General features: G+C 39.2%; 1 protein-coding gene across 5 annotated transcripts in view; it reads right to left on the minus strand.

Moving 5' to 3' along the window:
- Positions 1 to 24,950, minus strand: part of LOC139106239 (neurotrimin) — a 145,350-nt gene that overhangs the window by 13,543 nt on the left and 106,857 nt on the right. For 3 of the 5 annotated variants that reach the window (XM_070662831.1, XM_070662840.1, XM_070662823.1), the window contains exons 2-5: positions 20,594 to 20,683; positions 10,633 to 10,736; positions 8,078 to 8,285; positions 7,689 to 7,844 (exon numbers count right to left, since the gene is read on the minus strand). In XM_070662831.1, the coding sequence (XP_070518932.1) occupies positions 7,689 to 7,844; positions 8,078 to 8,285; positions 10,633 to 10,736; positions 20,594 to 20,683 (558 nt within the window). The remainder of the gene's footprint in view (positions 1 to 7,688; positions 7,845 to 8,077; positions 8,286 to 10,632; positions 10,737 to 20,593; positions 20,684 to 24,950) is intronic. The other 2 variants (XM_070662858.1, XM_070662848.1) reach the window with 1 other exon arrangement.

The raw sequence follows: 24,950 nt of genomic DNA on the forward strand, positions 1-24,950 counted from the left end.
GTTTGATATGCCTGGCGCAGATGACATAGACCAGATAGAAGGTAGATTAAACTCTGCAAAGGCGAATTACATCGGCATTTCGTCACAAAAGAGCTGCTTAAACATTAAAGACAACCGCGTACCGATAATCGCATTATCTCGTCACCGATTCAGCTCGATACAGATTTCGATAGCAATAATACCCAATGCGCGAAAGTAAAACGAGCAAATAAATTAGACGTTACTTAATAATAAGCGTTTGGAAAATATTTGAAAAGTTGAACATTTTGTTTTAATTAACAAAAAAAAAAAAAAAATTAGGTCCGTAAATATTAATTAGCGCGGCGAAATACCGTCGTGTTGTTCTATGAAAATTAAGTTAATGGATTATTTTATGTCGACAAAAATACGGCGCATAATTCTAATTATTCTTATAATGCGTGTCATAAACGATAATGTCGTATGCATATTATTGCCCGACGTATTTCTTTAGTCTTATTTCGACGGCAATTACATGAATGCGCGTCGTGTGTGTGCATATTGAACCAGGCCGGGTACGTGTAGAATGAATCGTCATATTAGCGGAGGAACTGCTGTATTTGATAGAATGATCTATGCGCTATCTCGCTGTCGTCACTTAATAGATTGCACGTGACATACGTATTTATCTGGATATAGAAATCACATATTCAACGTATGTTTCGCGTATTTTGAGAGCATTGATCGAGCAATTTTCCATTACACATATTATACAAGCAATATATGTCGCGCAGTGCAAATTAAAATATAGACGATTTACGCAATATGCGGCAATTAGTAGAAATAAAAAATAAAGAAGGGATATAAAAGTAAATTTTATTAAAATACACTTCATTTAACAGTTTCATAAGAAAGTTCTTTCAAGTTTCCGTAATTTATTATGTATCTTTGTTATTATATATTTTAATGGAATAATTCACAAAATGAAATTGATACGCTTTTATACGCGTTTCTCTTTAGTTTAAACCAACAGCTCAAGAAAATGCAAAAAGAATAACGCGTACAAAGATGAAAAACCTATTTAAGTTTTTTCTTGTAATAAAGTTGAAAGCATCGCGAGACACGAGGAGCTTTGTACCCATTTGACAAAACTACGTAGGAGCAATAAGGTGTTATAAAAATGCACAAGATGCTGCAAGTTGTGTGTGATGCTCTTAAACGCGTTTTAATCTAAAATATTAATGCAACATTCCTATGAGTTTCTTTTTTTTTTTTCAATATTTTACACAATTTCACTAGAATTTAATTCAATCGTAACATAAAAAAATGCGGTACGCAAAACTCGATAATGTGCTCTTCATCAGCAGATACGATAATATTTGCGATATTGGACGCGATAAAATACGCCTGTTGCATTATTACCGTACAGCTCTCTTTGCATATTCATGCGTTTTTTTTTTTTTTTTAGTTCGCGCTTCAATTACAAAATTCGCGTCGGGCAAAATAAAAATTGCAGATTATTAAATTTCGCCGCGCGGCACAGCTGAAGATTTCGTTGCTGAAAGGGAATGTAGCATATACATATACACGCGATGCAACGATGAAAGCAGTGAAAGGGATAAAGTTGTTACTCGGCCAGCAGTGAGATGCGAGAAGGTGTTGGAATCCTTGGTAGCGCACCCCGTGCTACAAGCTGCGCGGCAAACCTATCTATTGTTCCATAAACAATGCAGAGTGCTGGGAGATTCTGCCCGGCGGGTCGCACTTTCAGGGGGTTTTAATCAAGTAGTCCCGCAGGCCTTGTGTCGGAACTACTCGCTTACCGGTTTAGCGGAAACCTTTAAAACTTTCGGCTTAATGGGAAACCGCAATATGGCTCGACTGGGCGGAATTTCACGGCGGACACGTTGCGGCGGGGGCGAACAAAAGGGAACGCGGACAATTATTATTTTCGGGCACGCCCAAATTTTATTGTTTCCACAGCGCGATCGAGGTGACTCAATTTAACCGCGGCGATCTGATTATTTCACGGTAGGACGGCGATCGATGCCAGTTAAGATTAGACCATACGCCATTATCATATCGCGTGAGCTCAGGCGTTGTCATGTCATATTACATTATGAATAACGCTATTAATGAAGTTATCGCTGGCTGGTGATTCCCTTATAATCGTACCTTTTATTCTAGCTGTAGAATGTTGCGTTTTCTATATTCTTTCGCATATGCTGTAACTATGAATATTTTCAATTTGCAATTTCACTTTACCAATTTACTCATATATACGAAATAAAAAGAACGAGGATTTTTTAAATGTTAAAAAAAACTGCTAAAAATACGAAATAAATTGAAATAAAACTCTCCATCGTTACTTAACACAGATAAAATATTTTTTCTAATATTTGTATAACGCAAACTACAGAGAAAGAGAAATGGGGGAGAGATACATCTGTCTCGTACAGATATGTACATATTACGAGAATATTACTTCATATATTAAAGTTACATCATGTACTTGATGTACGTGTCTATAATGCTATATGATATTGCCTGCGTCGACCTAGAAAGATTCGCGCTCCAACCTCCATGGCGTTATTAAACTTTGGTAAAATTGGCTCCCAATCGTCAGACTGGATAAAGTTTCGCGTCACGCGAGCGTATCGACGATGTTTTGAAATTTTCGCAGGACGTCACGTGGATGATGGTTGGGATCTTTCGCGGCTTATCCGCCGGCGAGTGTGCGTAGGTAGGGAAAAGACGTGCGGAACCACTCTCGAAATAAATTAGCGTTTGTTCACGTCGATGCCGCGGCGTGCTTTGCATAACGTTTTCCGTAGCGTATTCTTCGCAGCGTAAAAATAAGCGAACAGCTTACTCGAAGACGAAGTGGAGGGTCGGCCACCTATTTGGGAATTAGTACGTGATGTATTCCGGCCCATAAGCGAAGGATGGGTCGCAGATATTTCATCCCATCCCCCTTCCTTGTAGCCTTAAGTGCCCTTTTTCGCGTTATAACCGCGAGATAACCCAGGTACATTCATTTCCGAGAGAAATCCTTGGCCAACGATTATTGCTGCTAATGTATCTGCGAATGTTGGACCAGACGTACGTAAGTGATTCTTATTACGGTATTTATTGCGCAGCTCTTGAAAACGCTTTAACGCTCACGAACGTGTTAATAGCGACGATTGTGACAAATAGTGCCGTCACGTGGATTACGTAAAATATTGAACGAACAAATGTAGCTTTTTTTAAATTCATATTTCTCGTAACATGTAAAATAATTAAAATAAAATATATTTTTATCGTATCTAATTCATTGTGTTTGTATGAAATAATAAAAAAGCGTGATTTATTTAAATACCGGAAATTTTTAATATAAACGCGAACGCTTGAATAGCTTATGTGTTAACAATTTACGTTCACTCACACACATTCCGTTCAATGGTCTACGTAAGGCTGCAAATATTTGATTACATTTCCCAGCAACTATTTGTTATATGCGTTAAAGACACGAATGTTCACAAGTTTCAGACAAATTGCGTAAATACTTGCGCGAGGCGAGAAATGAAATAAAATAAAGTCGCTCGTTACTGCAGCGCGAACTCGGAGAACATTAACGATCGATTGTCATGGACGCTTGACGTCACGGGGTTTGAAAGACAAATTACGTTTGCAGTGCAGCATTGCGTAAAGCGGATGAAAGACGGGGCTATTATATTCCAGTTTCCAGCGAGAAATTTCTCAGATAATATTGACTTCGTGCTGAACGCTGACTTTACCAGCGGTTTGGAAGGCACAAAGGAACCTCAAACGGTAACGAGAAAACGTAACGTGCCTCTTCACCGCAAGCATTGGCGCGCCGCAGACATCGGGGCGCGTTCGATACCGGTTCGAGTCGTTATGTGTACGTGTGTTCTCTCTCTGGCGCGGAATCAGGCGATGGATGTGTGAGCGCGAAATGAGTGCAAGGGTATAGCCGACTTTGCGCCGTGCTTTATACCCGATGCACATCAACTCCTATTCTCCTGCACGCTCGTCTCCTAGGCACCACCGGCGGGGAAACTCAGTTCGTTGTCGGTTTCGATTTTCCAGTCGCGTCGCGTTATGTCGGCCTCGCGTCGACAAGCCGTGGTCGCATTAACGGGGAAGGTCTTGCCGGGACTCGTGAGAGTATCGGTGACGGAAATACCCGCGGTGTATGTGTCTCTCGCTTCCTATCTACCTTCGCTCCTTGGTAGATATAAACAGGTGGGCGAGAAGGAGATGTACGCGTCCATGACTTCGCGTGTATGTACATTTAACGGTCGGTGAACAGTATATATGTGCGAGGATTCGTGTGTACAGACATAATCACGAGCACACGGCTACATTGATCCACGATAATCGTGTAGGTGTGTACGGTCGAGTGGATGGTTTGCGCGGTACGTACACGTCTGTAACACACACGCGCGCGCGTCCGAGCGAGTTTAGAGTCGTTCCCGTATCGGAGAGAAACGGAGTAGGGCCGAGCGAAGGACCAAGTTCGCTCCGTAGATCGGAAGGGCAGTGGACAGGATGGACAGGTAGCAAACGGGTTCGTACATCTCGAGGAGGCGGAAGAAACCAATCGCATTTCCTGAGCACGAAATGCGCGAAACGGCATCAACGGGCACCAATGTATGCGCATTTCCATAAGTATAGAGCCGGGACCGGATTTTCGTTCGTCCGCGCAGATAAACCCTCGCGTCCGAGTTGCCGGACGCGGAATATTCCATATTTTCCCCGGCTTGTCCACTGTATCCGGTTCCAATTCACCCTCGACACCGAGCACGACGTTCGCAGACGTCGCTGAATTGCGCCGCGTTATCGCTCTTATGAACGATCGTATTAAAGACACGAGCGACACGACGATTCGTTTCCGCCTTCCTCGTCGTTTATTTGCCCCTCATGGTCTCCTGGAGCCCTTACCGCACCCCTCGGCGCTCTAATTTCCCGCCCGCGCCTTCCTTTTATCTTTTCCCTCGTGTTCTCGCCATCGCCCTTCCGCACGATCAGTTCCGGTACCTGTCCGCCGGAGGTAAATCTCCCTTGTACCTGCAGGTGCCTCGCACCACCACCACCATCGCGTCCAACGGCGCCGCCACCTCAACGCGCGATAGTTTTGCTAAATTCGATTTGCTTTCTCATCTCTCTCAACCATTCTTTTTTGGTTCGCTCGCCTCAAGGTGGGCGAGAGGGCACGGATAGGGTATACCTCCGGCCCGAGAAGAGGCAAGAAAAGCCGACAACCATCTATATTTTCTCGGAGGGTTGGTGGGTGTCTGGAGGCTATCAGGCGAGAAGTAATGGCGTTAGCCCGTCCCCAGAGGCCAACACATCAGTTAGTAACGCGGTCGTACGGCTCGAACGCGAGCCATATTCACCACCGCGATATTTTGTCCAATTACGCGGATAATCTGACGCTTCTCTCGAATGACGAACCGCCGGCTTACTAGTTTGTATCTCTACACGCAGATAGATATCGATTACGTATCGTTATGCGCTTGGTAACGGATCATTAATTATAAATGAAAGAACGGCTAATTATTCAAGAATTATTATCGAAACTTTTACTACTGAATCTTTATTAAAAAATATTTTGAAATTTATAATTCTAAAAAATTATTTGGAAAAATTATGAAATCTTTAAAAGTTAATAAAAATAGCAGAGAAAAGATTTTAATAAAAATGTATAATGTAACTTTCATTCTCTGCAACACTAAATACTGATTTTTTTTTCATACAGAAAATAAAAAAAAAATTAAAAGAGATATTGAATAGACATTTTGAAGAAGAAAGAGTTTATGTAAATGGATAAAGTGTGCGCAATGGCTCGATATAGATAAATAAAATATTCATAGCTTCTAAAAGGTGTTAAACCTCTCAACGCTCATGTGCTATGCGCGAACGTAAAAGTTTATTTCCTTTTTACGAAGTAATGTTACGAAATGTCATCTTATAATGTGAGCTATCATTTAAGTTCCTCCCAACATATATTTTCAAAGTAGTAAATATTTGTTACGACCGCATCAGTTTAATTTCAGATAATAGATATAATCAACGCCGTATCTGTGTCGTCGGTAATATTCTTTTTGTATTTTAATTCGACTTTAAGAACTGTAATCGTCTCTTTTATTTACAATAAAACGCGCGTTATTTTTGCGACAGATAATCAGTGGATCACGCTACGTAATCGACTATTTTTCCATATCGGAACGCGCGACATCCATATTTATCAGTATCAGTTTATACGGTCGGCTTAGTGTGGAGTAGTGGTTTACGATCTCCTCTGAGCGTCGGCAGTCGACGTATGCTTGGAAGGCAATGAAAATTTAAATTAGCGCGCACAGAAATTAAATCCAACCTTTATCCTTTATTGAGGAAATCCTCCGGAATCTGCAGACGGTTTGACGTCTCATCCCGTCCATTTTCACCTCAGCCAGTCGACTGGCTTGTACTTTTTGATCCCGTCATAATTAGTAATTAAGAGGGTAATTAGCATCGATCGAGATGGGTTCAAGAAAGTGGATGTGTTCTTATGTCGCATAGATATTTTCATCATGTTGAAACGATAGGCACAGCTGGCACTATCGTCGATCCATTATTTATATCGAAGTCTGATAATTGTTAAAAATTTTCATAATCTAACATAATTCTAAAATATTATTTGTGTAGCATTTTCATTGCGAAGTAAAATAAGACTAAAGTTACGTAAGAAATTCTACGCGAAATAATTTTTGCATGGTAATTGATCGCGTAAAAAGTTAAAGAATTGTATTGAGCAACGCATATTTATATATATTTTATTGCACATGTGTATATGTAAATCTCAACTTCGAACTGTGAACTAGTAGGTACACTTTTGGACATATTACACAGTACGGTTTGGCGATATGCAGTGGTTACACCGCGCACCTGAATAATTGCGTTCTGGCCACAGTTTACTGGACCGAATTTTGATGTTGGACTAGGAGAGAAATAATTAATCGTTAAATCACTGCATCCGTTAGTAGGGGGATAGATGATACCGGATGCTTGGAGATGTAGCAAACCGTAGGTATTATTCTCATGTAATTCGCATTATTTATAAAATGAGAATGGAAGGTATTATTTTTTATAATAGCATTGATTTTATTTTTTTTAAGCAGTATAGAGTATGAAAACTACATTAAAAAAATGAATTTAATTACTTAATAACCGTTGGTGTAATCGTATAACACAATTGCTCTTAATATTGGAAAATAAAATACAATATCACCAGTGATACATTTAATTAATAAATCATAATATTATCTGTAAGCTAATGGCTAACGTATTGTTTTGCTTTCCATTGTGTCTATTATTATCTATATACATATAGGAAATTATTTGTTTTATCTAATTGTATCTAATAATATAAAGTGTAACTCTAGAATATTAATTAATGTGTAAATTACTAAAGTAAGAATGAATAAAATAATACTTTAATATATCGTTAATTGTAAATATAAGAAGGATTTAAACAGAAATGTGCGTCCCAGTCTAGTGATCAATTTAGGGGCAAGTAATTTAGCATCATTTATCATTTGCATACGATATGTGTTATCGACCGCCACATCTCTCAGCGGCATTATCAAAGTTATAACTATTCTACCGCGCGTTAAGCTCGGAATACCGTCGTTTCTACTCGCTTGTCTATTCGAGAAAATCATAGTAAATTAATTATGACTCACCACTCTCGCCGTTATAATTTATGTTCTTGCCATCCTCCCGTCGCCACATGACGTAAGGCTCCGGATATCCAGTTGCTTTGCACGTCAACGTCACATTGGAAGCTTCGCGGACCACCATGTCAGTACTGGTCTCTTTGGTGATAATCGACGGCGGTACTGTAACACGGACATTATTAAAATTTTACTTTCATAATTATAATTATAATTATGGAAATTTAAATCTTTTTACACGGTCGCTTTCTTGTCGAGTTATTAAATATAATTTTTTAATTAATAATGTTAGTAGAAATATAATTCTTGGGAGGGAGAATTTTCTATAACGTACAAATAATTTTTACATTAAATTTAACCGAGGCTTTGAGAAAACTTGAATATATAATACCGCTTACCCACAACTTGTACGTAACCCTGACGACTCTTCATCGGATCCGTATTCACCTGGCACATGTACCATCCGCGATCGACTTCCTGAACTTCCTTTATATGAAGATACCACGAGCGATGATCATTGTAAGATAATGTGATTCGGGGATTCTGAGTAATTACGTTCTGATGGATCGACAATATGGTTTGCGTGTCAACTCGCACCCATGCCACCTTAAACAAAAAAAATTTCTTTTTTTGAGATCTTTAGTAAAATAAGGCACGCGTAGCGTTTTTTCTGGTTTTCTATATGTTTTTTTTTCTTTTTAATAAAAAAAAAACATCGAATTAGTTTCGTTATCTTAACTCAATAATCGAGCAAAGTTATATTCTACAGCCTTTACATAGATCTCGAGAAACTGACGGAGGCTTAGAACTACTCACTCTTCTTCGTACTACCGCCTGTCTCTCGCACACTTTCGTCGTTGAATTTTCGATACGGGCAAGAGGTTTCTTGAGCATGCAAAACATGCCCGAAGTCTCGCAAATTCTACAGCAGTATAATTTCCACCGCAAGCGCAACTCAAGTATGTTCCGTGTTTCCAGTAGTACGACTGGAGAGTATCGCTCGTGGAAAAGATCAGCTCGCTCGCGAATATTTTAGCTCTTATCCTTATATGTACTCGACTGCTATGCACACACGTAGCCGTACGCGTGAACTCACATTTATAAACCCACACTAAATGACGTTCCGCAGTATTCGTTACAATATTACTTTAATAACTCATCTTGACACAACTTCTGACGTGCTCTCATCGACATAACAGATGAAAGTTTACTCCAAACTTGACATTGTTGCGATAATTGTTAATAACGAAAACAAAAGAAATAGCAAAATGAATTATAGTTAGATAAAAAGTAAATAATCAAAAATTAAAACTAAATCTGAAAATTAATTAATTTAAATATATTTAAAATATTTTTGATATTTTTACGAGTTAATATTATTAGCGCGTTAATAATTTCTTTAAATGTGGAGCTAAAATTTTATATTAGTATATTTAAAATTATTTTTAAGAGATACGTATCTAACCAACATATGTACATTTGCGATCTGAAAACTTACAAACTCAAAATCTCTCGGTTCTCAACACAGAAAAGCGTTTAGCGCATTTTCATATGAAAGCCTTTCGATTAAAAGGATGAATGGATAGTAGAATCGAATGTCGCTGGGAGAAAATTTTTGAATGCGAAATATGCTTTCTCCTTGGAATGTGCAGCGAATACCGAGTGTACGAAAGCTCGTCGAACGATGAGAACATAAATCTTTCATCTCTCATTAAATTTTCAAAAGACGGTGGCGGATATCTTGTAGATTATATTTCATATACCGAGACACATTCCTGAAATTCGTTTAACAGAAACGTATGAATTTAATTTACGCGCTTAACGAGATGCAGCAAAATCCGTGACGAAATAAAGTTAGCGATGCAGAATAATTTATACGGCTGTACTTGATTCTGATCATCTAGGAGAAAGAAGGAAACGTATTATTAGCTTATGCCGGGTCGTATTATTTCTAGGTGTTGTCACTTCTCGGCAAAATGAATTGTATCCTATTGTTACGTGATCTCAATTAACTGAAGGAAAATGAAGCAATTATGCGAGGTCTTTGATAACGGTACGTAAACTAGGACCGTCCAATTCGCAGTCTACGGACCATAAATGCCGTAGGGATTTCAGTAGATACTATCTTCATTTAATTTGTGCAAGCGCTTCTTGCACGGAGCAGCAAGAAAAGTTCGAATCTTGCTTAATAGCAATTTGCCATGTTGAAAACGTTTCCTTAAGCTCACTCTAGACTATTTATAATTCACGTTAGAATTCAGAATAGTATTTCCTCTTACGTAATATAAACTATTTTAGAATCAGGTGTACGTGCGCATACATGTATAAAATTATATTAAAATACAACGTGTATGTGAACTCATATTTAAGTATCTGATATACAATATAATAAATAAATATGCGTCAAACTTTCTCATAAAATTGTTAACGTTGGAAAAAAAAATTTACATCTATATTAATGTGTTTTTTACTGCACATAAAGTTACACCTCTTTATATAATAATAAATTTAATTATTTTTGTAGGAACTTTTTTTGCTATATATTTATTTCGATTTTTACGCGACGTAAATTAAAAAAAAAAAATAGTAATGCTAAAAAAGTATTTATAAGAGGAAGTAAGAAAGAGAAAAAGAGAGTTCTAACATTTTCGACCATAATAGATACAGATACGCGACCTAAATTTTGTCTTTTTCAATCGATGGGTTGAATTAGTCTTGGGAGGAACGCAAATAATTATACGATAACCGCATTCCATGTGAAATCCGACACACGTGGAACAGAAATGGAAAAGAAAATCATTTTAGCACGTTATCTTATAATATCAAAGGTTATTCCATTAAACTTTTTCAACATCTTAACCAATGAATTAAACGTAAAAATAATTCGAGTAACTAGCTACCTGACATTTGACATACATACAGTGATAACAGAAATAAATTCATCTTAAAGTACCTTATAATGTCGTAGGTTATCCACCACACAAGCCAATAAAGCATCACGTCCCACGCTTACTGTCACGTTTTGGATTTCCTCGGCAAATCGGGGCAACTCCGAGTCTGTAACAATAACATAGATAAAATATTAAAAAATTTTCAACAAGACATTATCAAAATCGTACAGCAATTAGAATAGCAATATATTATAATAATTTATTTTTTATTTATTTCTATCTTTGTCTCCTCATTTTTACTTTTTCAATATACAACATTTAATTATTTATTATGTCTAACGAAACGTACACAGCTACAAATTCAGACGCTCGAATATATTTGCAAGAAATATGGAGATATCTCCATATAGGAAATTCAATTTAAGATCCCTAAGTTGCAGCGACCGTCGGAGCTAACTAAGTCTGATTAGTAATTTGTCCTTTTCGAAATTACATCCGCGGTGTACGTAGAGATAGAAAATATTGTAACCTGGAGAGCCAGCTTAATCCCGGTTATATTAATATAACTGGCATCTGTTTATCATAATCTGTAAAATTACTAGTGTCTCGGTCATTACGAACATTAATTTCATTCTAAAACAGGTTATAGTGTAAATTAATTAAGAAATAAGCGCCTACTATTAATTTGCAGTTTTTCTTTTTACATGCTGCGCGGAAACGATTAATACTCATTGTTTAGTACTGTGTAACAGTAAGATAAATTTTTAAGAAACGCAAAGAGATAGGAAAATTAAGTTAAAATGCTGGAACGTAAAGAATAAAATAACATCGCCGATTATTCGCATCGGCATTATTCATGTTAATAAATGATCCTTTTCACCGCGTACCATATATCTGATCAAGGATAAGCCTGTCGCGAACTAAGTACTTGATTAATCACTTTGACTATTATTCACTTACAAACGTTTGATGCTGGCACGCCTGCACGCATGTCTAGACAATGCATCGTCCGACCTGATTGCAGAGTTATTATCATTAAAGCTGTAACGAGTTCAAGATTCAAGCTGGTTGGTCTCCCTTAAAAGCTTTTACCTCCGTTAATGTCTTTACGTTCCGAGCATCTGAATTATTTATGGGCACAAAGAACTCGTGGAGAACGAGAAACAGAAAGATAGAAGAAAGGAAGCGAGATGGAGTGGAAAATATCGTTGAGGCAAACGAACGAACGACAGTACAGAGAGACAAGCTTCGAGATAAGTTTGAGTTACTTTTAGGTCTTTTAAGCGCGACAGCTCGGATACAGAACAGTGTTAATTATGGCCCCAAGTGCTTTATTATAAAACACTTCGCAGTGTTAATTGTCGCGCCTACGACGGCGGGAGATGGCGAGGGAGGGGAAAAAAATAAAAAAAAAAGAAAAAAAGAGCGGCCAACGCGCTCGGAGCAACTTGAAATTCATTGCGATGATAAAATGTCAGAGTAAATGGTTTTGCAGATCCAACTTTTCCTAAAGTGTTGAGATGAGAGTTTTTATATTGTACATCGGAAGATGAGGCTGGAAACTTTTAATGTAGCCTAAAATTCTTACGTCTTGTATAATCATTATTGAGAAATGCTATTTCATGTTGATTCGATGAATATTTAAACTCTCGCAGATTTTAACTTTTATGCAGTTTGTTTCAACTATACAGTTAAAATAAATACGTCCGTTGTAATTTTATCGGCAATACAGCGTTAAATTTTATGCAAGCGTCAACGAGACATGCTGCTGTCATAATGGCCGTCAGAGTGTTCAACGTGTTAATGATAATGGGAGTCAGAATCGAGTGAAACTGTTGGAATTCGCAAGCACGTCCTCGGAAAGTCGTTATCAAACTGATTAACAAGCTTTGATTAAGGTAAGCCCATGTGTCGGTATGCACGAGGTGCTTAATAACATGACTCGGCTCCGCTCGAAAGACACAATACATTACATACTAGATATACCGTGAATTTCGTGCATAACAGTCCGCAGTTAATGAATATGAATTTCTGCCGTCGCACGTACTTGCGAACAGTTTTGGAATAGGTATTTAACGTGAGCTCTTGTCACGTATTATCTAAACGGATACGACAATAACTCGTAAAACATGCCGGAGCTATGTCCTATACTGACTCGTCTTAAAATACCTGTCACTTTAACCGTCGTGCAAATACAATCTAACAAAACGCTTAACGAGGTAAATCGTCAAACGAATTTATCTCGTTAAAAATAGTAAAAGATTTAAGTATCTTAAGAGCGTTTTTCGAAACCGAGAAAAATGCTAGGCTTCTCGACAAATTATATAATATGTACAATTCGAAGTTCTACCCGTGACAACCGTGGTAAAGCGAACGTCAGTTTTAATCTACGACATTTATGTCTCATCCCGCTCGACATTACCGTGCATACCGCCAGGGAAATCGTAACTTTCAAGAGTTCCGTCTCAAAGACGGCCTTATTTTCTCGTTAAAGAACGATTTAACGAGAAACGAAATTAAGGGTCACGCTTCTTGCCTCAGAGGCAAACCGCTCCTGCGTCTGTCTATCCACGTTTCCACAGCGCACTTCGGTGTTTTCTTAGTACACTTCATCACCTTTAACCGCGCCGGAAACCGCAATAGCGTTCGACGGTGCCAAAGGTGATTCAATGGTTTCTCATTAAGTTCCTGCTTCACTTTGTCTACCTCTGTTTTTTGTTGTCATATCGCCATCCCTTATGCAATAATGATTACCGTTCGTGACGGAACATTTTTTTCAAATTTTCAATAAAACGGTTTTAGCCAGAAAATTATCGCTGAAAGGTAAACAAGAATTTTTTTAAATTTACTTTATCGTACAAACGTGCCCTTCAAAGCACGTATTAGTTTAATAAATTGCGAATGGTATCTGCGGTGGACTCAGAATTAAACACAGTTACATGGTTTACATTAATAACGACGCCGTTCTGATTTGCGTTTGTTATTCCATCGTATATTTTTATCGCAGCATATCGTATAATCCGACGTGTAGAGTGTAAAACGAATATTCCGTTTTATATATATATACGCGCGTTATACCGCGGTTCTATCATGGGATACGATTGCGCGGATAGCTACGGTAACTTTTATTGTGCAAACTATCATAAATTTCCACGAAATTTCATTTCCAAACTGCGCCTCGCTTTTCGGCTGCCGGGTGTATCTGCATTTTGCAGCGAACTGCGACAAGGGTGCCGGGCGAGAATCGAGCGCGACTATTTCGTCGGGAAGAAGTTAACAGTCGGACCGGCCATTTCCGCTAGGTATTTCGATCAAGCAAGATCTTACGCGAGATAACATTGCCGATTGTTCTATGCGCTATTGTAGACGTTTGTCAGGACAGGGAGAAAAAGGGAGAAATTTCCCTCTTTTTCTCCTCCGCCCCGTCTGTTGAAAATGCGCGATATTCGTAAAACGGTTAAAGGTGCATGACGTTCATACGAACCTACCCGATGGAGAGCTCTTCAATTGGGAATAATAAACTTTTACTGCAAACTATTTCAATGAAATCCACGGTGAATGTAGGTTTTCAGCGACGAAAGATGCGACGGCTGAACAAAAACTATAACTATCATCGGTTTGATTGCAATCTCATCGCGAGGAATAGGAGAGGGAGTAATCATCGGAATAACTATTGTTGAAATAAACTATTTTAGAATTTACATTTACAATCGTACATAAGATATGACTGTCTTTATTCGCATTCTATAAAATTTTTTTTTAAATAGATAAACTGCATTAAAAAAAAAAAGAAAAAAAAGTAGTTAGATATAAAATGTTATGTCTTCGCGTTGTCGTTTGAACAAAAATACAAATGTATTCGCATCAACGCGGTCGATTTGTGCGCTTCAACAAGCCTTTCAGATAAGAAAATCTTCGCCGATCGAATGGTTCGAACATGAAACTCGTAGGGATTTACCTGAAATGAAGTTAGAGTTTATTGGTTTACTGAAGTAAACGGAAAAGAGGACTTGTGCGAAACGTGCTCAATAATCTGTGCCACGAGATTATCCGGGCGCTGGCATCGTTTCTTTCGACGTGCTTCTACCTTCGCAGCTTCGCGCGGAAATCACGATGGAATTTTAACAAGTTGCCAGCCCGTGCTCGGGTAGCTCGCTCGGAAAACGCACAAAGACTTATGAAAGTCATGAGTTTCCTCTCAGTGCAAGCATTGTTGTTCTTCCGGCTCTTTCCATGACAAGTATTATGTACCAAGCGGTAAACACGACGTGAACATTTCTATATTAAACGTAGAGATCGGCGAGGATCTTGAACTCAGATTGCTTTAGCTCACGGTCTAAAAATTAAGGATAGGAAATAATTACTGTTTAATCATCAATACAGAATTATATTGCGAAATTTCAAAGTTCTGCAAATTTCTTTACTTTCTCTGTCTCTCTCGAATAATAAACTCCCTTTCCTCGGACATTAGTAAGCTAAAATAGCGGCTGTAATTACAACGTTTCAAAAGAGAGGCTGAAAATTGTGTAAACGAAGAGGAGATAAAGAGACCGGTGTATATAAGAAGAAAAACAACGTCATTAAATTTTCCCATCATATTTCTTAGTGTGCAATCTAATGACAGAGAGAAAAAAATAAATAAAAAAGAGAGGGCGTGCGACAGAGAAACTCGCGTTGAAATATTAAAAAATTCTATAAATTAACGGATCCTTTATCTCGTCTCTATTTATCGTGGAGGAAAGTTTTAGATATCTCCGTTTCAGCGGCGCGCTATTAGTCATTTTCTCACGAATTCTACATTCTCGCAGAAACTGTAAGCAGCCTCGGTTTCGAAGTCGTCATATTTCAGGATTTAATCCCACGGAAAATATATTAACACTCGCAACGTCGAGCGATAAATCAGGCAATAAAGGGAAGCTCGACGAAGCAGAGAGGTTGGGATAAAAAGAAAATAACAGGCGGAGAAAGTGATCTTCATTATTTTTAAAAGCACTCCAGAGGCACGACTGGGAACCACTAAGGGTGCCGTGTGACATATATACGCGGAGCCACCCCTCGGAGACGTCGGGGGTGGGCTGACTCAGGCGAAAAATATACTCGGCCAATATTTCTAATATTCCCGTCCCAATTCTGCCACCTCCGGTTGGCGCGCGTGCAGATTCACTTTGCTCTCAAAGTACAAAAGAACAAAAAGGAAAAAAAAAAAAAAAGGGAGGGAGAAAGGGAGAAAACGACCGCGACGTAGACGACCGAAGCTGGGAAGTTTTGCATGAAATTAACGTCGGAAAAATTACTGCTATTACCGGCGCGGTCCCGTACGTGCGCGGTAAGTCGGACGGAAGTAGTAAGAGCGAGATAGCTTAGACCAGTGGTAAGACCGTGGTGGAGGCGGCCGAGATGGGTGGCCAGGCTATAATTACAAGTGTGGCCCTGACTAATTCAATTTTCCCCATCTGGTAGCGATTTGTAGGTGGAATAACTGCGCGGGAACGGGCGACACGCTGGATAATAGCCGCAGGAAGTGTCGTCTGGTACGGAAGCGCGTAGTAAGAGAAAAGATGACGGGGTTGGGGAAGGGAGCGCGTACCTACCTCGGCGCAAGAGTAACGCAGTCGGCTGAGTAAATAAAGTCTCGTTTAAATGTAATATCTCGTTGAATTGTGCCTCAGGGTTGCCGCCGCCGCCGTCTCCGTCGCCGTCGCCCGAAATCCGATATGCACACACTTGGCAGGTCGATACAGCGCCGGTTACTTAACGTTTACTAACTATTCACTACTCGCAGGCGTACTTCCCGTCGCCTCGCATCTCGTTTGCCGTGCGGCATCTACCTCGCTTCGAAACCGCCACCGTCGGAAATTTCGACAAACGGAATATCGCGCCCGTAGAAACGCAGGAGAGAGAAGCGACTCGCCGTGGCGATAAAGAACCGGGCTCGTGGATCTTACGCGTTTCTCTCCACCTCTACGTTCGTTCACTCGTGGTACTTTATTCCCACGCTCGTCTTTCGCCTCCAGCGCATCTCCCAATGACGCCCACACCTGCCTCGTGCATATTCCGCGGCAACACCAGGTCGCGAGAGCTACGGTGAAGGAAATTATTTTATTTCGCACTTCAGAATATCACCCTGCGGGCTCATTCATATTCATGCCCGCGCCCGAGCACTTCGTCTCCGAAATGTGCCGGTAGTCGTGCCGGTTAGTTTAAGATTCAAGCACGGTCTTCTTATACTCGGTCTAACTCCGTCCCTTATTCCCTTATCGCCTTTGATTTTGTCTCTTAACGAGGACAAATATTACTTGCAATACGGTACGCCCCGGCTCACGGTTTAGAGTTATTCAAAGTTTTGCGTCGCGTGCATGCTCTGCAACGCAACGTATGTTATTACCGCACGATCGTAATGCAGATTATGATATAAATTAGTATCGATTTTTATATATACGGCTACGTTAATACGAGCTCGCATTTGTATTATTATAATACAATAATCTGTAACATTTCTCATTAATATAAAATAATTATGCGCACGTGTTAATATTCTCACAATATTCAATCAATATGATCGATTTGAAACATATTGCACACGCAGGCTTCCTTTGATTACCAAATTGCAAAGTGGTCAGGACAAGTTAAAAAAAAAAAAAAAAAAAAAAAAAAGAAAGAAGTTAAGCGCTTTATCAATCCACCTTATTTAATAATTGTGATTAAAGTTTGGTCTTTGTGAAGTTCCGTTGCATTTAGAATTTGTCAATATTGTTAATAATTACGCTGATAGGTTGAAACTCTATCCGTGGGCATGTTTATTCTGCGGCTTACATCGCCATTCGCTGCATGCACATCAGCGAGATGACAATCGGTTCATTTCCGCAAATTACAGCCGGATCTTATTCAGCTCTTATTCACAGCGCGAGGTCTAGTTACGAATCTGATTGTCTTACGACGAGTAAACTTCTCTCCAAATAATGTCATCTCCTCGGTTTATCTAAACAGCCCCAACTTCCCCACATTGCCCGCTTAACGCAGGCGACTCGGTTGATTAGGGTGCAAACGAACCGTAAACATTAAATTATTCATCATCCGTCGTACAGTCGAGACAGTTAATTAACAGTCTAACTGGTGCCTGATTAGTTTACGTTATTAATGCGATATGATTAAAACTTTTTTGGGTCATGCACTGTAAAGTGAATTCGCTTTACCCTGGGTTGAAATCCGATAATGCAGCTACACGAAATTATCTCGATGTTTCCACTGTCCTCGTTATCATTTACGTCGCGACAAAGTGTCGAAGCAAAATGCGATAAAATTTTAGCAATTAATTGTATGCTGTTACGTCGAAAGAAACGAGAAGTGAAATTTCGTAGCAGGTAAGAGCTTTAAGTCGCAAAGTTATAGAAACGCCACGGGACGCGCTCTCCGTTTAAAGTCAAACGGAGCTGGACGACACATATCGTGGCAAGCAATCTTTTTTTTTTTTTTTTTTTTATTAAATGATTTTGAAGCATATTAATATTTAAAATTAACAATTTTTTTTAAATAGTTTTAGACGTAATCTTTATTTCAACTTTTTTAACTTTGGCATAGTGATAAGCACAGAACTTTAAATAGCAGTAAGGCTCTCGCATGACTTTATTGTTGTTCTTAATTAAATTACATTGTTCTTATTAGGATCTAAATTAATCCGGTATGTCGAATTTGCACTCGATTTTACGGAGTTTGCCTGCGAATACCACTATTACTAGCCACCACTTTGTCACGAGAGCAGGTGATTGCGTCGCAAAGAGTACTTATATTAAAAATCTCGCGAGAAATCTACGTAAGCGAAGCATCGCAAATTAACGTCGCGAAGGACGTCGGTACCGCCTGGGGCGAGAGTTGTCGTTCCTTTTCCCGGGAAATTGGTCAGATCGTAAGATTTCCCGAGTGCCCATGTTACCGATTAGTCTCGGCGCACACGACGGCGAGAGATCGCGTTTTGGGCGAAGGGGGAATTCTCTTCGCCTGGGAAACAGGTGAAGCGGGAAATCGGACGGGAAGGCGGGCAGCAAAGGAGAAAAGGAAGGAAGGAAGGAAGGAAGGAAGACAGGAAGGAAGGAAACGTCGAACGCGCGCGTACCGATAGACTTCTCTTCTCGGGATCGGGAGAAATTGCGGGAACAGCACGAGGGGGTGGCAAGCCGAACGGCGGCACGTCACCATTGTGACGAATGATTCGCGCGTGTTCCGTGGAACACCGACGTTACGTCTTACCTCCGTTTCGTCGCGAAAGCCCGGCTTTGGAATCACGGACGATATCGATCGGTAAGGAACGAGCAAATAGAAGGGACAGCGACGGAGGTCGGGGGGAGGCACTTAGAAAGGGCCATTGCATACCGAAACTTCTCTTCGCCGTGTGCAAGCTCCATCGCGGATTTTCGAGAGAAAAAAAAAAAAAAAAGTCAAAACCTTGACGAGGGAGACGAAAATGTTGAAAACTGAGGCTGGCGAAACGGATGGGTGAGGAGGATAGATGAATGAGATGTGGTGAAGCTGAGCGAGATTTTATCCGACTTTTGTGACGCGGCAGATATATTTTTATCTGACGACGGAACTTGACGACTATTCGTTGAGCCGACGCTATCCGCCTGCCTCTCGGATATCTAACGGTAACACATATACTGGGTTATTTAAGTTGGAACAAAAATGAAAGAAATTACTTTTAATTTATAAAATAAATTATAAAAATTTTTATTGCTAATTATAAAAAAAAAGTTTACATAAAATATTTTTGTTAATTGAGTTGGTGTCAAAGAAAACACATAGAAATTGCGTTACATTTATCATATTAAAAACTTATGTCAAGTAAAACAAAAAACTGAGATATTCTCGTCATTCAATATGTGAGCTATATTTGCAAAATAACCCGTGGTTTTTCGTTTTTAGTAACCATTGATAAAAGGTACAATACTTCTAGTAGAAGTTAGTGTACATTTAATATTTGAACGGCTGCATTACCGTAAAAACAAAACTATCATGGGAAATTGACCTCATTAACAATAAGTTCATCTATTTTTATTTAAAAAGTAAACGTGAGAAGATAAACGCTAGGTAAATTTTGAAGCTCAAAATGATCAGTAATAGCGTCAAATAACAGACTGAATTAATAATGTGTTTTAGCGGTATAAGAAAATAGCAGGAAATCGAAGTGTCGTTTTTCGAATAAAAGTGTAATTCAGTCGCGTTTTGCATATACAATAAGGGAAGATTGCCTTGCTCTAAATAATTACGCATATGTCACTCTTTATTACACAGTAACGGAACTCGTAAAATTAATACGGCTGCAACACAGATATCGCTTTTTATTACTTCACCAACGTTTGACGTGCGCTATCCATCGAACAATGGAGGCCTTGTTGCCTGCATTATGTAGCCATGCGACTCAACGAAAAATAACTCGTTCGCGTTCACCGTTTCGTAATGATCGATACGTGACACAAAAAATGAGCATAAAAATCCATCGCTAGGCGACGTCGTTCGCGAGCTACGGGATTATTTTCAATAGAGATTATACATATAAAACAATCTGCGCGGCCGATACGGCGATAAGCCCGTCGTCGGTTTATCGTCGCGGTATAATATCGAAAAGAGCTCGAGAGATTGGCGGGCGCGGGAAAGAATCGAATCGCACGCGGCGGAGAGAAGAGGGAAAGTTATTTTACAAGCAGGCGGATATGCCGAGGCGCGAAATGGCCCATTTCGCGAGGTACTCGCGACTTCACGTACGATATCCGTCGACACACACGCGCGTCCTACATACGTGCAACAATCGTTAACGTAACGCGAAAGCGCTTTGGTGTTTCGTAGTTTATTTTGGCCTTTAACGCAAACAACAAGGACGATAATGCTCCGTCCCGGTTGACACTCGCAACCGTGCAGCCACGCGAGTCCGATTTTCGACATCGAGTGCATTGCCGCAACATCCCACGGGATCTGGTGGCTTTTGCTAGTGATTTCCAGTTGGATTGCGCTCGTCAACGTATGGTCACTCACTGTTATTGTAACTGTCCGATAATGATGCATCCTGCGTACCGTGATGATGACCCGATGTCTGTCCCACTAATAGATTCCTCGCTTGCCGCCCTGCAACACAAGATAGTAAAAGAGTCGTTAGAAAAATCAATAGGCTGGCTGGGCAAAAATTCAAGCTGCACTATTTTAGGGAGCTGAATTTATTCAACTGTTAAACTTTCGTTCGAGATTTCTCACTCGGTTACCGTAGTATCAGAAAATACTTGCATATTTAATTTATTTTTCGGATATCGGCGAGAGTAAATTAATTTTTGTAAGCGTCGATTGTTTGCACGGGATTGTCATAACAGCGTTATATCAACAGCAGAACAGTACCTAGAAATCGTAGAGCATGCCAACGTTAAAACATATCGAAAATCCGATTAGATCAAAAACGTTCGCGAATCAGTTTAATCGAAATCCATTAAATCGAGCCTGCGATTTCGAGTACTCTGATATTACTCGTGAGCTCAATTAATAGACGAAATATTCTGATGCAGAGAATACCTGCTCTCGACGATAACTGCACTATCTATATTACATTTATTCTAGAATATTTATTTACGAACTCGAGAAATACCGTTTAATTTTCTTTTACATTCTATGTATAAAATAACAAACAAATATTGCGAGCTGAAAGAGCTTTTATTTATATCATTTCGTTACGCAAACGCACGTGCAAACGTGAAAGATATAAGTTTTAGGTGCACTGTCCATTCTAGTATCCAAGAATGTAATTTAATACTCATCGATTTTCCATATATAACAAAATGTATTCAAAAAAATTGACGGCCAACCTGGGACAATTGATAGTACTCGTACCGTTGCAAATTGCCACGCTGGCGAGATAAAACAACATATTAGCAATATTTCGTTCGCAATATGTCATTTTGGAATAGTTTCATAGATTTATATGCGAGATGGTGCATCAAAATGACATGTGACATGCGATGAACACGGGCATACGTCGCCAGGAACATCGTTTACGCCGTTCACAAGTGACGTGTGTCACTTCGAAGCACAACTTATAAGACTTATAAAAAATATATTTTTTCTATCGTATAAAACACAACGACGTTAAGAATACATTAATTTGTTATGCGAAAGATCTCCAAGTTACATTCATAAAATAAATAATAGCTGCAAGAATTGTTAATTTCAATAATTACTAGTAGTAAATTCGATTAAAAACTTAAAATAATAAAAAATTTTTTTGTGACTGATAAATAGCTTGATTGTTAAATTTAATTATTCTAATTCTAGCTTGATAGAAAAAATAAACAATCTTGCTGAAAAATTTGCAATATAGTACAAAATTTGTTAACCGAAGATTAAAAGTTTCGAAACTCGATACGGTTTCATCATCCATTCGGCAGTCCTACAATCGGCCGCTGTGCCATACGAAGATAAAATTTCAAATGACTGTGGTGGTGACACAAGCACAGTCCCGGCTAGTGTAAAATTACAACGCGTTGTGTTGAAATGCCCGATTCTTTTTCATGTAACTGGAAAAACGAATTTAACTTTTCACGCGGCTAAATTAAACCTATCTCTAATAAAAACGAATTACAATATTGCATCATAATCTGAAGTAAAACAGATTTATTTATTAAATAAATGCATGTTGACAATTGTGGTAATCATTAATTTCTATATTAATTATAATTTGGACATAGCTATAAAATTTATTACCCGAGTGGAAACTCGTCTAACTCTTCTAATATTGCAGCTGGTGATTAGATCGCGAGGATTAAATATATTCCTTAGCTAGTGACAGGCTTGGTCGTAGTCATAATTTGTAAGAAAGTATTTGTCATTTAGTGATTATCTAGCTAGAGTCCAGTCGTTACTTATACTTTTCGCCGCGTACTAGTCTACTACGCGTGTTGACCTATCCCTACGCGCGTAGTAGACTACCGCGGTCGTTGACCGCCGGGCCCGCTGCCCGCGAGACTCTTGCCACGCGGACCGTACAGCATGGTGGCCGCCGGCCGATATAAACACACGCACGTGCTCACGGCTTAAGAGCGGTGCGAGGTGGCCGGCGGGTCCGGCGGCCGGTGGACTCTACAGTCGAATGCGCGTTAACATAAGTTAGTACGCGCGCTCAGTTTTAGTAATTAGATAACGGTTAGGCTCAATTTCTACTCGGGTCTTAAAGACGAATTTTTTTAAATGAGATTTTTTCTATTAAAAGTTTTATTCTCAGTAAAAAAAAAAAGTATATGCTAAATTAAAATATTTTCTATTTATTGTTTTTTGCATTTTAAACTTACAAAACTGGCATCGGAATAACGAATAAATGTAATAAAAATTACTGTCCAAAACCGATATTTCGAATCTCTTTGCGACAGTGTAAAAATTTTTATCGTGTTTTGTATTTCCATCCGTTTCTTTAAAACATTTAGAACGACTGCTTGGTTACATATTCTTTTAAAAATTTTATAGCTTGACCCCAAAAAAAAAAAAAAAAAAAACTTTACGTATACATATTACGTTGTATATTTGCAATGTAGGTCAATGCATATATGACTCGTCACAAAATTTGTGGATGGTAACGCGTGATAACGTTATGATATTTTCCAGCGAATTCGAGGTGACGAAACTATCTAAACTTGGAGATTATGACAACCGTTTGTCGCGAGTTTAACGATGTTCAGTGACGGTGCTTCCCCAATAGTTATATAACTTCGTGCGTCTCATAAATGCGAGCCACGGAGCAACTTGAGGATAATTACATTCGCAGATGACAGAGAGTAAAATTACTTGCATTATGAGCACGAGAGTAGTAGATTACACGAGGGAAATGTAAATTTGTAAAAGCCAATATATACGCATGTTTTGTGTCTTTTGCTCACATGAGTGAAAATTTAAGTGAAATTACACTTGCGAGCACTGTGAATAATTACGCGGCGCACAATAAATTAGTAACGGTCATAAATTTATTGAAATGTTTTATTTGACTTTGGGTAAAAAAAAAAAATGTATGGCAATTTCTACTTTACGATAAAGATTTAATTTTCAGACAAATCTATCAGAGAATTAATTACGAGGTGGATACCTCTATATTTTTTTTAATCCGTGGATATTTTAAGTCTATAAGTTTTATGCTAAGCCTATAAGTATCACTTATATTTTGACACTCTTGTAACGTGTCGCAAATAAAAATTTTTTTTAATTGATTCGATGTTAACCGCGCGAGAGAAATCACGAAAACAACTACAGCTCTCTTTTACAGTATTCCTTATAATACTTTTGTTATAATTCTTTTCTTTTGGTACCAGTGGGTTTTCAACTTTTTTTGTTACGTTCAAACTTGGATAACTGAATTCCGTCCATTGACCACGACCGTTGTTCCATTCGAGCTTCGCTAACGGTGTACTGCTAAGGAAGGTTTCATTGTTGGAGCTCGCATACGAGCCATTCTTTTTTTCTTTTTTTTTTTCTTTGCCCCATTTCTCTCTTTTTCTCGTTTGACACCGGTGCAACCATTGTGCAATTGCGCAACTGTATTACTGTATTTTCCGCGCGGTACCGTCGATGTTTTGAGCGGCATTTATACAGGACGCAGCCTCTTCATGAAACTGCGATATCGCGTGCGTCTGTGTTAAGATTAATGGACCAATCTTGGCGCCGGGCGCGGTTACGCGCAATCAGGAGACAGCTTTTCGGAGCCTCAGCCTTTCATCGTGATAGTGACGTAGATACATACGTGCTCGCTAGCACCGGTATTCCACCCCCGGCTTACGCAGTTCAGACCATTCAAGCCTGCGGTATTTACTTTACGTTCCGCCACGTAAGCTCCGTGAAACGTAACCCGCGCTTTACGTGGCAATGTAACACAGCCGCGGGATAACATTGTATGCAGAGCCGGCAGGAAAAAAAGTTGCGAGCGCATGGGAAAAAAAATTTTATACGCTGCGCGTGACGTTGCTACTCCGTCTTGAGTTTGAATAACGATCAACCGTTCATCGATTGAATAAAGTACGTACGACGTCGAGATAGTTAATATTGCGCGACTCTTTATTACTCTAAAAAACGGGGAAGAATCGCAAAAGCGGTGTAGACGCTTATCGAACGATGTAATATTTGTTACAGACGATCGGGTCACTGGGGAACGGAATCGATTTGTCTTTTCTCGTGAATTCACATTGAAAGGTCAAACTGCTAGGAACTATTTATCAAGAAAGCGGAATACCAGAAAGAACGTTGAAAAAAAAAGGTAGGAAGTTGCAAGAAAGAATAATGAATCTGGGTTGAAAAATCGAGACACGTCACCAAATTATTGTTACTTTCTTTGCATTGTATTTTATTCGTTTTGCTTCTATAAAATATTGTC

Source organism: Cardiocondyla obscurior, linkage group LG01, assembly GCF_019399895.1.
Source record: "Cardiocondyla obscurior isolate alpha-2009 linkage group LG01, Cobs3.1, whole genome shotgun sequence".
In the NCBI taxonomy this organism is placed as follows: domain Eukaryota; kingdom Metazoa; phylum Arthropoda; class Insecta; order Hymenoptera; family Formicidae; genus Cardiocondyla; species Cardiocondyla obscurior.